The sequence below is a fragment of the Megalobrama amblycephala genome, linkage group LG3, assembly GCF_018812025.1.
Source record: "Megalobrama amblycephala isolate DHTTF-2021 linkage group LG3, ASM1881202v1, whole genome shotgun sequence".
NCBI classification, from domain to species: domain Eukaryota; kingdom Metazoa; phylum Chordata; class Actinopteri; order Cypriniformes; family Xenocyprididae; genus Megalobrama; species Megalobrama amblycephala.
In genome coordinates this window covers 5,921,445-5,936,574 of record NC_063046.1, presented here as the reverse complement: position 1 = coordinate 5,936,574, position 15,130 = coordinate 5,921,445, and the positions used below count along the sequence as shown (strand labels likewise).

General features: G+C 37.6%; 1 protein-coding gene and 1 long non-coding RNA gene across 2 annotated transcripts; both read right to left on the bottom strand.

Annotated features, from left to right (window-relative positions):
• Positions 1 to 376: 376 nt before the first annotated feature.
• Positions 377 to 14,096, bottom strand: LOC125264371 (macrophage mannose receptor 1-like). Its single transcript, XM_048183636.1, has 5 exons — positions 14,074 to 14,096; positions 13,865 to 13,903; positions 13,413 to 13,772; positions 1,604 to 1,934; positions 377 to 948 (listed from the first exon to the last, which is right to left on the bottom strand). The coding sequence occupies exons 2-5, from the start codon at positions 13,899 to 13,901 to the stop codon at positions 561 to 563; spliced, it is 1,116 nt and encodes a 371-aa protein (XP_048039593.1). The 5' UTR covers positions 13,902 to 13,903; positions 14,074 to 14,096; the 3' UTR covers positions 377 to 560.
• LOC125264375 lies at positions 4,210 to 11,596 on the bottom strand. Its single transcript, XR_007184072.1, has 2 exons — positions 11,297 to 11,596; positions 4,210 to 4,309 (listed from the first exon to the last, which is right to left on the bottom strand). It is a non-coding gene; the product is annotated as an uncharacterized LOC125264375 (long non-coding RNA).
• Positions 14,097 to 15,130: the final 1,034 nt, after the last annotated feature.

The following is a 15,130-nucleotide window of genomic DNA, read 5'->3' as shown; positions in this document are numbered from 1 at the left end:
TGCGTGCTCTTCTCCCAGACATAACACACATAGGGTGTGAGGATCCTCCGGGGTCAGAAACCTCGGACAAGGATCCGCACACTTCCTAAAACTTTTGCCCTCAGACATAGTTTCAGATACTCACAGTTTCGAATAAGCAATCGTTTGACAGTGGCAAGACACAAGCAGTCCCTGAAAGACGAAAATATAATGACTGCTCCCGCGGGCGCGCTTTTATACATCCGGGTCGCGCCCCTATGACGTCATAGGCTGTCGCCGGCCAATGAGCATTGGCGTTGTTGGATAGTTGGTTTTTCAGACACTGAGTCACGTGTGACGTTCCCCAAAGTGTGGCAACGCAGAGTTGAGTTCCCTTCGAAAGGGAACTCATTTTGATTTCATGGGGTCTTTAAAACATATATAGTGCACACTGGTATTTTATACTCTTAAATTAATTTCATTGTACTGATATAAGCACATTATCTGAAGAAAACAGAACAAAAAGTGTTTGCCAATTCTAAGAAAAAGATTGAACAAGGCAAAATGAAAGTGAAAGAACAGCACAAACGAATCCTTCACTCTTAATTTCTGCTGCAGATGAAGTTGAGTCTGTCAGTCTCAGGACGGCTGATCCAGCGCTGATCTTCTCCAGACTGAACTGCTCCAGATCTCACTGTACGCTCACAGTCCTCTCCTGTGCCGTTCCCTGGAGCCCAGTTCTGATAGCACACGGTCTGTCCGCTCACCCAGAACCAGAGGCCCAGAGTGCAGGAGTGACGTAAACCCAACCACACCGCCTCAGTAGACGCCTGTTTAACCACATTCATCACGCGACGCTGAATCTCTTCTGAATGAACCGAGACCAGATCCGTATGATTCTGTCTGCAGTATCTCTGAGCTTCAGACCACGTCAGATTCTCTTTGATCAGAATCAGTTTTTCTGGACACAAAACAAACCACAAGCAGAAACTAGAGAGAGACTGATCAAAAACAACATGCAGAACAAACACTGTGGAGGAATTTGTCATGTCAGACATGTAGTGTGAACTTTAAAGGGTTAGTTCACCCCAAAATGAAAATTTCTGTCATTAATTATTCATCCTCATGTCATCCCAAACTTGTAAGACTTTAATTCATCTTCAGAACACAAATTAAGATTTTTTTGATGACACAATGCTGTCAGATTTCCTTCCAATGACTGCTTTTGTAACTTAATTGACACTTCAAAAACTTCATAGAGTTCATATGAATCAAGCAGTTTAGTCCAAATTTTCTGAAGAGAATCAATCGAATTTATTATCCAGAGGCCACAAAAAGTGCAAGTGCAGAGTGTACAGTCTTGTCTTGCACTTTTTGTGGCCTCTGGATAATAAATTCGTTGGAGCCTTTTTGACTTCATTCTCGTGTGCGGATCTTTCATTTTTTTGATCTTTGAGCATTTTGTCATTGAAAATATCTTCATTTGTGTTCTGAAGATGAATGAAAGTCTTACAGGTTTGGAACGACATGAGGATGAGTAATTAATGACAGAAATTTAATTTTGGGGTGAACTAACTCTTTAAGATATCTGGAGGTGATGGATGGACTGTGTGTGTTTGTGAGGATCTGCTCACCTTCATGACACACAAAAGGATAATGCTTGTCGCAAAGGACGTCATTCCAATGTCCTAGAGTGTTATCAGTGATTGCTGCACATTTTTCATTGACATCATTAGGTTCACCAGACTTCCAGTATCTGAATGAGGAGTCACTCTGATCTGACCACTGCCATGAGTCTCTGAACAGACCGATCCAGACATCACCAGATATGTGACTATCATTGCTAATGAACTGCTGAAGCTGTTGACTCTCATTCTGGTTCCTCACACTGACCAGATCAATGTGATTCTGTCTGCAGTAACTCTGAGCTTCTCTCCAATTCATCGTCTGATTGACAAAGACGAGTCCTGTGTTTGCTTTAAGAAAAACAATAATAAAAAAAAGTTAATTATTCTCACAGTGTTTTATGGTTTGATGTGAACAGGAGCAGCAGTGGAAACATCAGAAACATGTGTCATTCAAAGACTGTTTCTACAGCTGATGATATATTGAATCTTCTCAATATCTTCAGGATTATTTTAAAGATTTAACATGAAGTAACATTTGTGAACATCATGATGATTTTAAAAAGTAGCATAATAATTTTGGTAATAGCGACACCTACAGGTGAACAGAATGAGTGTTAGTTTAAACCTATCATCAGGGTGGAAAGAGTACTGAAAAAATATAAAAGGAGAGTGAGTTGAGTAAAAATTACTTGTCCAAAAAAAGTCTCAGGTTACTTATGTAACACTGGTTCCCTGAATAGGGAATGAGACGCTGCGTCGAGACGCATTGGGATCACCTCTGCGTGATTATGTCTTGAAGCACTTGTGAAATCGACGCAGGGCCCCCTTTTTTAGGACACCCATAACAAGCAGACTTCTGCTGCTGCTGTCTGGTTTCTGTGATTGTTCTAGTTTACCTTTACTGGTTTACTTTGGGGTGGAGGATCGTTCAGTTATTGGAGCTGGTCTAAGGACGACGTGGCCGCTCCTTACAAATCCTGTTTTTCTCGTGGTTTGAACCAAGCTTTTTCGTTTTTGTTTATCTTTTTCTTTTGAATATTTGTATATTGTTAATTGTGCTGTACTGTGGTGACTGTTACCCATCGTTTTATGGTGGAATTGTGACTCCCTTTGACAACTTTCATTTATTTCTGTTTATGAGATTTATTTATTTCTTGATTTTTCTTTCAGGATCTTGTGTCACACGGGTGAAAGATCTTGTGTGGTGGTGGTGCTGCTTCAACGTTTGCCGTGTGACACTTTTGAAGTGTGTGAGTGTGTGATCTGAGTTATGTCATCTGATAATGTTTTCTTTTTGTTGTTAAGTTTGTTTTTGTAACTTGGTATAATTTGAGTTTGTGATTTTTGTGTACAGTTTTTGTCTTTTATGTAATTTGTTTGTGTATACTGTATCTGTTTATTTTTGAGCTGTCAACGGAGAGAGAGCTTCCAGGAATAGCACCGTATCATTGAGGCCATTTTAACTTTTTCTATCTTGAATTCAAGTTGTGAATAAATTTTGTACTTTTATATGATGCAAACGATACTTTTATACGATACCCAACTTAAATATCACGATACCGATACTTAAACGATACTACGGCAAAAACCTAAAACAGCAGGAAAAGTAAATAACACATATGACAGAACTTCTTTGTGGTGTCCGTGGGCTTGCCCTGGCTGTCGGCAATGTAAGTAAAATAATGCCATATTTCGCTTCGTGCATCTGCTTTCTCAACAATTTGTGGACGGTCTGCAAGAGCATCTGTATTTGCATCCATACCTCTCGTTCCGTCACCATAAAAGCCGTTGCGCAGTTGAGAGGAATAAACACGCACTCAATGTGCCTTAGAAGCAGCGCGCTGCACGCACACTGCCCCCTGCTGTCGCACATTAGGAAATACAGCTGGCACTCAAAGTACCGGTACTAATAAAATGAAGAACCGGACCAATTTTAAAAGCAGGGTATCGCAATACCTTTCTAGTACCGGTATATCGTGCAACACTACTTTGGGGTTTATTTCTATTTCCTGGGTGAAACCCTCCCAGGTGGTGTAGTCAAATTTTCTACAAGTAGATAAACTTGGGCTTGTGTATGTTAACCTGTACCGCTCCCCACCACACAGGCCATAGTGATGAAGATGCAGAGTGATCCATGCTCTCACACACTCTCTCTCACACTCACACTCTCACACACTCAAAGCACATCTCACACACTATGTGATTTGTTTTATGTATAGCGGACAGTGGTCCTACTGTTTACGTGTTTGACACTTTACTGAATGCTGATGTATTACTGAATGACTTGCCTATTGAATATCGTTATCATTATTAGTTTTTTTTTCATGCATATGTAGTGGACAAATTGTCCTACTTGTTACAGGTTTGACACTTTACTAAAAAAAAGACTTTGAATGTATTAGTAAATAACTTGCCTATTGAATATTGTTTTCATTACTATCATTACTTTTTAGAGGTTCGGCACTGAATGACTATTAGCCTAAATGTGTTACTAAATGATTTGAATGTAATGTTAACATTGTTGTATTTTTATTTAATTAGTGGTATTGTCATGATCCTTGTGTTGTCTTGTGTTTTGTAGGACTTTTATGTTGAAGTGTAATCTTGTTTTTTTTTTGTTTTGTTTCAATCTTTACTTCCTGTGTTTTGTCCTGTTTTGCCTTGTACCTTGTGTGTCGTTATAGTTACCCTCATTAGTTACCATGACATCATATCACCAACACCTGTCCCTTATAGTGGCGGAGGCAGAAAGTGGATGTTGGGTGGGCCTCTAAAAGTGTGGGTGGGCCAGAATAATTTGCATCATCCCATGTTTTTCAACTGGCTTAATAGAGTGCCCCAGGGATGACGCGTTTTTGTAGGCCAACCCGGAAGTTAGCGGTGCACGGGTTCCCTCGACTGAAAGCCTATGCATTTTTCCCATAGACTTTTGGAAAATCGCAGAAAATAAGCTTTGTGTTTAACAAAGGGTTATGACACTTACACGTTTTGTCTATCAAGATAATCTTTACAAGTTAACACAGCATTTATAGATTTTGAAGCCTAAATAAAGTGGTCAGATATAAAAGGCTAACAGTAGGCTATAAACGGACTACAGCACACCATGTCGCAGATCAACGTCGTCACCACCAAGCTTCCTCAAACTGTATTTAAAAAACGATGTTATTTAAAAACATGCTCGCTGATTATGTTCTGCGCTGTTATGAATACTTATCCACTTTTTCATTAGCCTGACGTGGTCATACTCAATTCTAGTCAGAATATGAGTCTGATACTGCTCCATTGGGCTTTGATTATGGGGGCGTATTTCAACCGATCCAGGAAAGACCTCAATTGGATAGACCTACAACCAATCAGAGCTACAGAGTAAGTGACGTATGTTGAGCGACGCATAGTTGTCAACAGAACTCTTCTTAGCGACCATCGGGGCCAGCTGATAAATCAAACTTTTGCCGAATCCCGTAGGAAGGACGGCAAAGACATCTTTCCCATCCACAAATGCCTTGATCGCGGTCCTCTGTTCCTCTTTTAAAATTAATGCGCTGTCGATATCTTCTATAACGGACGCGATGGCGGAATCTACACATCTCAGTTCTTCAACAGCCATCATTGTTGTAAACTAATTGACCTTTCGCAAAGACTCGCCCCCCTTAGTTACTGTTGCTTTGTCCGACAAGCCGTGGCGCTGTCACGCCACACAGAGTGGAAAATACATCGCGGAGCAAAGAAGAAACTGACAACACATCGACAGACGAGACAGAGCAGGTTACTTATGATATTAAACAAAGTCCCAGCTTTCAAACTGTGTAGTTATTAAAAAAATTCAAACAATAAAAACCGTTTTGTGGCTCTTTAATGTGTTGTGACCATGATCGTGACAGATTGCTGTAGCGCCTCAGCTCAAGAGGCTCGTGAACCGATCATCTCTTACTACGAGTCCATTTATAGCATCAAATAAACATGAATGAACATGAGAATGAATGTTGTTTCAAACGCGGCAAGACGTCAATATGCACAATTTTTCAAGTTTAACTCCACCGATGTTAATCTTCTAACTCCTGACTGCTTTGTTGGACAAAATGGCGGATGCGGCGTTCTGATTGGTTAGATCGCTTGTCAATCAAACTCCCCAAGCGCTCTTTGATGACGTGGGTGGTTACGTAACCGCAGATAGCCTGTCCATCATCGATTAAAGCCCGCCCTGGCAATTTGATTGGCTCGGCCTTCTGGGAGCCGAGCATAATTACTCCACAATGGATCGAGTCCAGACCGAACTTCCCGTCCAAAAAATGTTGTGGGGGGGGTTCGGGCTGGCACCCAGGCTACTTTTTCATGAGAAATGCTATCCAAATGTCCCGTTTTTAATGATGACGTCTAAAGTCTCCGCCAAAGGAAGTAGTTCCTTTTAGCAACTTGGGTAACACTTTAGAATACTGTGTCGTACTTACTGCATAACTAATAAGGAATTACTGCAGAATTAATCGGTAGTTCTTCATTAACACTCAAGTAACTACTATTAACTACTAAGGAATATGTGTTAACTAATCAGTATGTATAGCGTTTTTTAATTGTGTTAAGTAACTATTAGTTAATCAGTAACTAATCAATTCAGTCATGCCTCCTGAAGAACTATGATTAAGTAACTACTAATTCAGCTTCAGGAGGAATAACTATTAAGTAACTATTAATGAACTGTGAAACTCAATATCAGGTTATGGCCCTTTCTTCTTTACTACTAATGTTAGTTGATTTACTTAGATTTATGCCTACTGTACTGATATATGTATATATATACAGGTCCTTCTCAAAAAATTAGCATATTGTGATAAAGTTCATTATTTTCCATAATGTAATGATAAAAATTAAACTTTCATATATTTTAGATTCATTGCACACCAACTGAAATATTTCAGGTCTTTTATTGTTTTAATACTGATGATTTTGGCATACAGCTCAAAAAATTAGCATATTTCATCCGACCAATAAAAGAAAAGTGTTTTTAATACAAAAAAAGTCAACCTTCAAATAATTGTTCAGTTATGCACTCAATACTTGGTCGGGAATCCTTTTGCAGAAATGACTGCTTCAATGCAGCGTGGCATGGAGGCAATCAGCCTGTGGCACTGCTGAGGTGTTATGGAGGCCCAGGATGCTTCGATAGCGGCCTTAAGCTCATCCAGAGTGTTGGGTCTTGCGTCTCTCAACTTTCTCTTCACAATATCCCACAGATTCTCTATGGGGTTCAGGTCAGTTGGCAGGCCAATTGAGCACAGTAATACCATGGTCAGTAAACCATTTACCTGTGGTTTTGGCACTGTGAGCAGGTGCCAGGTCGTGCTGAAAAAACGAAATCTTCATCTCCATAAAGCTTTTCAGCAGATGGAAGCATGAAGTGCTCCAAAATCTCCTGATAGCTAGCTGCATTGACCCTGCCCTTGATAAAACACAGTGGACCAACACCAGCAGCTGACATGGCACCCCAGACCATCACTGACTGTGGGTACTTGACACTGGACTTCAGGCATTTTGGCATTTCCTTCTCCCCAGTCTTCCTCCAGACTCTGGCACCTTGATTTCCGAATGACATGCAAAACTGAGCAACAGTCCAGTGCTGCTTCTCTGTAGCCCAGGTCAGGCGCTTCTGCCGCTGTTTCTGGTTCAAAAGTGGCTTGACCTGGGGAATGCGGCACCTGTAGCCCATTTCCTGCACACGCCTGTGCACGGTGGCTCTGGATGTTTCTACTCCAGACTCAGTCCACTGCTTCCGCAGGTCCCCCAAGGTCTGGAATCGGTCCTTCTCCAGAATCTTCCTCAGGGTCCGGTCACCTCTTCTCGTTGTGCAGCGTTTTTTGCCACACTTTTTCCTTCCCACAGACTTCCCACTGAGGTGCCTTGATACAGCACTCTGGGAACAGCCTATTAGTTCAGAAATTTCTTTCTGTGTCTTACCCTCTCGCTTGAGGGTGTCAATGATGGCCTTCTGGTCGGCAGTCTTACCCATGATTGCGGTTTTGAGTAATGAACCAGGCTGGGAGTTTTTAAAAGCCTCAGGAATCTTTTGCAGGTGTTTAGAGTTAATTAGTTGATTCAGATGATTAGGTTAATAGCTCGTTTAGAGAACCTTTTCATGATATGCTAATTTTTTGAGATAGGAATTTTGGGTTTTCATGAGCTGTATGCCAAAATCATCAGTATTAAAACAATAAAAGACCTGAAATATTTCAGTTGGTGTGCAATGAATCTAAAATATATGAAAGTTTAATTTTTATCATTACATTATGGAAAATAATGAACTTTTTCACAATATGCTAATTTTTTGAGAAGGACCTGTGTATATATATATATATATATATATATATATATATATATATATATATATATATATATATACATACATACATATACATATATATATATATATATATATATATATATATATGCTCTGCAAATATTGTTAAACATTCGTTCATTTGCGCCACTGTATGTTTCTGTCGGTGGGTGCTATAATGTTGCACGTCTTGCATCACATGCAGGTCAAAGTTTGAGCGCACACATGTAATATCTGTGAGTTTTGTAATATCTCCCATTTTGCAAGAGAACGCTTGACGCTTGAGAGTGTTAATTTTTTTATTCAAGTGTTGTCTGCAACCAGAAAATCAGGATGGATCCGTGACCTGCCAATACCTCAGGTATGTTTATGGCCTTATATATATTTTGTGTCTGTTTTTACTCAAGATATTTCACATTACTATTATAAAGTGATGCCAAATGAGTTCTGTATTTAGGGCAATGATAATTACCACATCATGCTCAAAGAATTACTTCAAACCCACTGATAATTAATAAGGAATTACCTCAACATTCTCAAGGAATTACTAAGAACCTGGAACAGTATTCTAAAGTGAAAACAATGGGAACCCATTGATAATTAATGAAGAATTACCTCAACATTCTCAAGGAATTACTAAGAACCTGGAACAGTATTCTAAAGTGAAAATATCCTTGTGCATAAGTAATAAAGCCTAAAGCAGTACTAATATAAAACATGTAATTTTACTTTAAAAGATGACACATTTTAAGAACATTTACATTTATTGCAGTGTTAATAACATTTTCAAAAAAAAAAAATTATATTTCCATACAACAAAACAATGAAAAAAGTGAACACTAAAACAAGAAAACAGTACCAAAATTTTACATCAGATTACTAGGAACTTTCCAAATATAACAACAGAAGACAGCAAATATGTGTATGCCTAAACTTCAGCTTTCAGCCAATGGTTCTCTAATACATCTAATTCATGTTATTTTATTCTGGCAAAGGTCAATAAGCATGCCATTCTTCTTTTTTTCCTCGATGATGCTTCGAAGTGGCTCCCTTGTGCACATTTCTTTGCACTGTTTGGCAAACTCTGACAGTTTCTGGCCTCTGTGGAACTTTTTACGCAATGTCTTGTAGGCTTCAGCATCACAATACTCCAGCTCTGCTATCGCTGCCGTATCCACAATCGTTTTTCGATCCACCCCCACATTGATGTCCTAAGACACGAAACGATCGGTTTTTGTGAGAAACCGAACAGTATTTATATAATTTTTTAACTCTAATACACCACTATGTCCAACTGCCTTCATCCTCCATGTTAATAAGGTCAAATTGCATTCTGATGACGGAAGTGATGTCGCACGCGTAGACTTCAACGTGTGCTAGAGATCACTTCCGTCATCAGAATGTGATCTGACCTTATTACATTGCGTGAAAAGGTCCACAGAGGCCAGAAACTGTCAGAGTTTGCCAAACAGTGCAAAGAAATGTGCACAAGGGAGCCACTTCGAAGCATCATCGAGGAAAAAAAGAAGAATGGCATGCTTATTGACCTTTGCCAGAATAAAATAACATGAATTAGATGTATTAGAGAACCATTGGCTGAAAGCTGAAGTTTAGGCATACACATATTTGCTGTCTTCTGTTGTTATATTTGGTAAGTTCCTAGTAATCTGATGTAAAATTTTGGTATTGTTTTCTTGTTTTAGTGTTCACTTTTTTCATTGTTTTGTTGTATGGAAATATATATTTTTTTTTTTGAAAATGTTATTAACACTGCAATAAATGTAAATGTTCTTAAAATGTGTCATCTTTTAAAGTAAAATTACATTTTTTATGTTAGTACTACTTTAGGCTTTATTACTTATGATATTACTTATGACAAGGATATTTTCACTTTAGAATACTGTTCCAGGTTCTTAGTAATTCCTTGAGAATGTTGAGGTAATTCTTCATTAATTATCAATGGGTTCCCATTGTTTTCACTTTAGAATACTGTTCCAGGTTCTTAGTAATTCCTTAAGAATGTTGAGGTAATTCCTTATTAATTATCAGTGGGTTTGAAGTAATTCTTTGAGCATGATGTGGTAATTATCATTGCCCTAAATACAGAACTCATTTGGCATCACTTTATAATAGTAATGTGAAATATCTTGAGTAAAAACAGACACAAAATATATATAAGGCCATAAACATACCTGAGGTATTGGCAGGTCACGGATCCATCCTGATTTTCTGGTTGCAGACAACACTTGAATAAAAAAATTAACACTCTCAAGCATCATCCACGGAAATGGTGGAGCACGAGGAAAAACACGAAGAATTCACCATTCGTTTAAAAAACATAAATGAATAAACAGCTTTCTTCTAATTCTACTGTTCATTAATGTGGTATCTACAGTGTTTAGTTTAAGTGTCGCCAGCGCATTGTTATAATGCGAGAGCGATGTACCTCTCCGCTGACAATTGGAATCCCAGTCCCTTTTCTCTTGCAAAACGGGAGATATTACAAAACTCACAGATATTACATGTGTGCGCTCAAACTTTGACCTGCATGCGATGCAAGACGTGCAACATTATAGCACCCACCGACAGAAACATACAGTGGTGCAAATGAACGAATGTTTAACAATATTTGCAGAGCATATATATATATATATATATATATATATATATATATATATATATATATATATATATATATATATATATATATATATATCAGTACAGTAGGCATAAATCTAAGTAAATCAACTAACATTAGTAGTAAAGAAGAAAGGGCCATAACCTGATACTGAGTTTCACAGTTCATTAATAGTTACTTAATAGTTATTCCTCCTGAAGCTGAATTAGTAGTTACTTAATCGTAGTTCTTCAGGAGGCATGACTGAATTGATTAGTTACTGATTAACTAATAGTTACTTAACACAATTAAAAAACGCTATGACATACTGATTAGTTAACACATATTCCTTAGTAGTTAATAGTAGTTACTTGAGTGTTAATGAAGAACTACCGATTAATTCTGCAGTAATTCCTTATTAGTTATGCAGTAAGTATGACACAGTATTCTAAAGTGTTACCGCAACTTGTTAGCAACCGTCGATTTTAAGACACAGTAAAAGTTTTTAAAAAATCACAAGTTGGTTATAACTGGTGTGTTTTATGTCATAGATCAAAACGTGAAAGTATTTAGAGGCTTTGTTAACCACTGACCTTATTTCAGGCGATTTAGCAAAAACCCATTAAAAAAACCCATAGACTTTACGGCGTTGGAACCGGAAGCCCTAAAATGCTAACTCGCTTCCGGCTTTTGCCTACAAAAACGCGTCATCCCTGAGGCACTCTATTACCCTCATTAGTTACCATGACATCATATCACCAACACCTGTCCCTTATCTGTTCATTGTTAATGTCTATTTAAACCTTTACGCTTCAGTCGTTGTTTGTTGGTCGTTGCTCTCGTCTGCTGTGTATGGATTACTCCTGGTTATGGATTACCTTTTTGTTATTAAACGTTGGTGCTTGCATTTGGATTCTCACTCTGTCTCATGCCTGCACAATCGTAACAGGTATTTGTATGTGTGTTATTTTTAAATTATTTGTTTTATGTGGTGGACAATATTAAAACATGAAATTAAAAATATTTACTTTATTTTACTATTTAGTTTACTATTTATTTTATTTGGCTGTTATTTATTTCATGCATTTGCATTTATTTGATTTATATTAATTTATAGTATGAGTCCCTGATGTTGTGTGTTGCGTGTTCTTTTTTTCTTTTTTTTTTAAAGATATAAACCAACTTTTTTTTTTTTTTAAGAAGGATGGATTTGTAGCATTTTGAAAAAAAAATAAATAAATGAATTTCAGACTGAGCCAATAGAATGTATGGGTCTAGGTTAAAAAAAATATATATATTTATAAAGTTTTTGTATTGTTCTATTTACACTTTTATTATTATTTGTATTATTATTATTTTACACATAGCCTAAAAAAATTGACATTTAAATCATTTAAACATTTTTTCTACAAAACTGGATTTCTACATTTTTCTAACTTTAGATGTACAGACAGAGCCCCTAAAGGGACATGGTGGTGGAAAAAATTGGGATGGAAGGAAAAAAATATATTTCTAATCTTTTGCGTTCTCTGACAAACCCTGTTGTGAGTTCAGACAAACACTTCCTGTTTAATTTCCCTCAGGCAGTGGTTCAGACAGCTCTGGACATTAACAATGAAGCAGTTAATAGAGTTTGACTCTGAACTGAGACTGAAATATAAAGAAATATGTTCAGTGTTTAGTTCAAGACACGGTTTGACGTCAGTGAAAGACACCTGAACGGATAAGTTCAGTAAAGTTGGCAACATATTCACAGATTCAGATTTCCTGGATCAATAACTCGTGAGCTAAACTTTGTTAAAACACAATAACATCTCTTTTCAATCGTAGACAACGAGCTACAATCTAATTTTCCTCAAAACGAGTCTTCCTCCACACTGTAAATACATTGATCTCTATGTGCAGGAGCTGAAGGGACCGTCTGCAAAGTGCAAAACCTGTAAAATGTTACTACAAAAATGTTGTACAGCTGTTGAACACCAGGCATGTGCACACATACCCTGTGTCTCAATCAGCTCCCTAGCTCCCTAGGTAGTGAATCAGTATATAATGAAAGTGAATGTGGCTGATACCCTGATCAGTGCTAGTATGTCCCAAAGCTTGTCTACTCTTTTGCTACACACTCAAAAGTAAGTACTTTTTGTTCACAGAAAGAGTACATACTTTTAGGGCGTAGTATAAGTAGGCGAATTGGGACGCAGCAATAGATATGTCTGAAACACTGCCAGAGGGAAATTAAACAGGAAGTGTTTGTCTGAACTCACAACAGGTTTTGTCAGAGAACGCAAAAGATTTGAAAAATAGTTTTTTCTTCCAATCCAAATTTTTTTCCACCACCATGTCCCTTTAGGGGCTCTGTACAAATGAAATAAATTATTTAGGCAACATAAATAGCCTGTGTTGTTTTAATTCTGATAAATCATTGCATATGCACCTGCATCACACATCATCAGAGCGTTTCATAAGGTTATACAGAGTTAGACAGACTTCAGTCACCGAGAGCCAAAAAAATAAATAAATAAAGTAAATCTGCAGCAGTCAGGTGGAACAAGTAAAGCTCTGTAAGTTGTTTGTGTTCATTATTACTGTAATGTTCTGTGCTTTGAGCAATAACATTTCTAGCTGGGGTGATCTCACATTGTGACCACAGTATGAGCACACAGTGAGAGCGCTGTGAGGTTACACTTTTACATCACTGAGAGACAAACTGTTGACTGGGTATGATGTTGGTGGTGCTGACCCTTTGTGATCAAGATATTAAACATTAAGGCATCAGCTGAACCGTGTTTTTCTAATCAGAAGTAAATGTTCTGGAGTCGTTATATTTGGTATATGGTGCATCTATAAATTAATGGTTGTAATTTAAAAAAGTTGAACTCACTGTTGTTGCAGATGAAATTACGAGCTGCACTACATGACAAATCATGCCATTGTCCATTCTTTATCACAGCACACTCCTCATCTCTGCCATCTGGTTGTCCAGTAGACCAGTTCAGATAGAGCGCAGGTTCACCTGAAGACCAGTGCCATTCATCAACACTCGTCTTCTTCAGCCCAATCCAGACATAGTTTTTCAAACCTTTATCAATCACTCTCTTCACCTCGTTCATGTCGTTCATGTTGTCAGCGGTGGCCAGATCTGTGTATTCCTCTCTGCAGTATCTCTGAGCTTCAGTCCAGGTCTTCGCCTCACTTATAAAGTAATACTGACGCTGAACACATTCAGATACGGAGCAGAGAGCTGTGAAAGAGAGGGTCTGATTTAATGCTTTTCGTAACAGAGTCAAACCTGATGAAACTATAAACCATCAATAAAACAACAAACACACTCACCAATGAGAAGAAGAATGAAATATAGAGTTTGCTCCATTTCTGAGGAAGAAACACATTGAAAAACTCAGATAATCCCATATTCATATTGGAGTAAAACATGATCATGTAATTTAAAAATAGCAGAAAAACAAAATTCACAATCATTCAGACAATATTAACATCTCAAAGTCTAGTTGTGTTTGAAGAATGAACATGTGAGTTGTTCTTACTTTAGAGGTCGTGTGTTTCTGTCTGCAGCTTTAAACAGTGTGATCATTATATCTGCTCTCATCCCTCATTCATCACCTCATTTCACATCATTTGTTTATTACTCAAAAACCCCCTTATCATATTCACTTCCTCTATATTTCTGTGTTTGTCCACCTCTGTCCCTTTATTTGCATGTTGACGTCTGTGTCAGTCAGTATTAGTCTATATTAATATGGACCTCAATCAAAAAATTATAACAATTTATATTTTAACATTCACAGATAATTCATGTTTTTTTCTAATCAGAAGTAAATGTTCTGGAGTCGTTATATGGTGCATCTATAAATTAATGGTTGTAATTTTAAACAGCTGAACTCACTGTTGCAGATGAAATGTCGAGTATCTCTACATGACAAATCATGCCATTGTTCATTCTTCATCACAGCACACTCGTCTCCATCATCTGGTCCAGATCTCCAGTTCTGATAGAGCACAGAATCACCTGAAGACAAATTTATATCTTAACATTCACAAATAAACAGCTGTTTTAATGATATTGCTGGACTGCATAACTTGTGTTTCATCTCTCTCATCTTCATGTACGGGACTGTCCACACACACTTGCGCTTGACTTTTTTTTTCTTTTTTTTTTAGAATGAGTCTTATTGAGAAAATTCTTATTTTGTTTAATTTCATCCATAATTCAATGGACGGTCTACCAGTGGCAGCGTTTCACAAAATCCTAGGATATATTGCATGATTCCTTCTAGACATACAACGAGATTCCTGAGTAATCATATTATATCTAAACAAAATGTGGACAAAAGTCCACCATACTAAAAGAATGAAATCGTAATGCACAGACTTAACAATATGAATCAATGCAAAGTATGAAACAGTACTATAAGCCTACAACGTTTCCTAACCAAACATGATCCGACATGTGAGAAAATGTATCGTTCCCATGTTTTTGTAACGGTGATTCATGAACGGTTGCAGCTGAAACAACATACAGAATATGACAATGATAATCTCAGGTGCAGATTATGTGCTTTGTTTAATGTAAAAATTATTTAG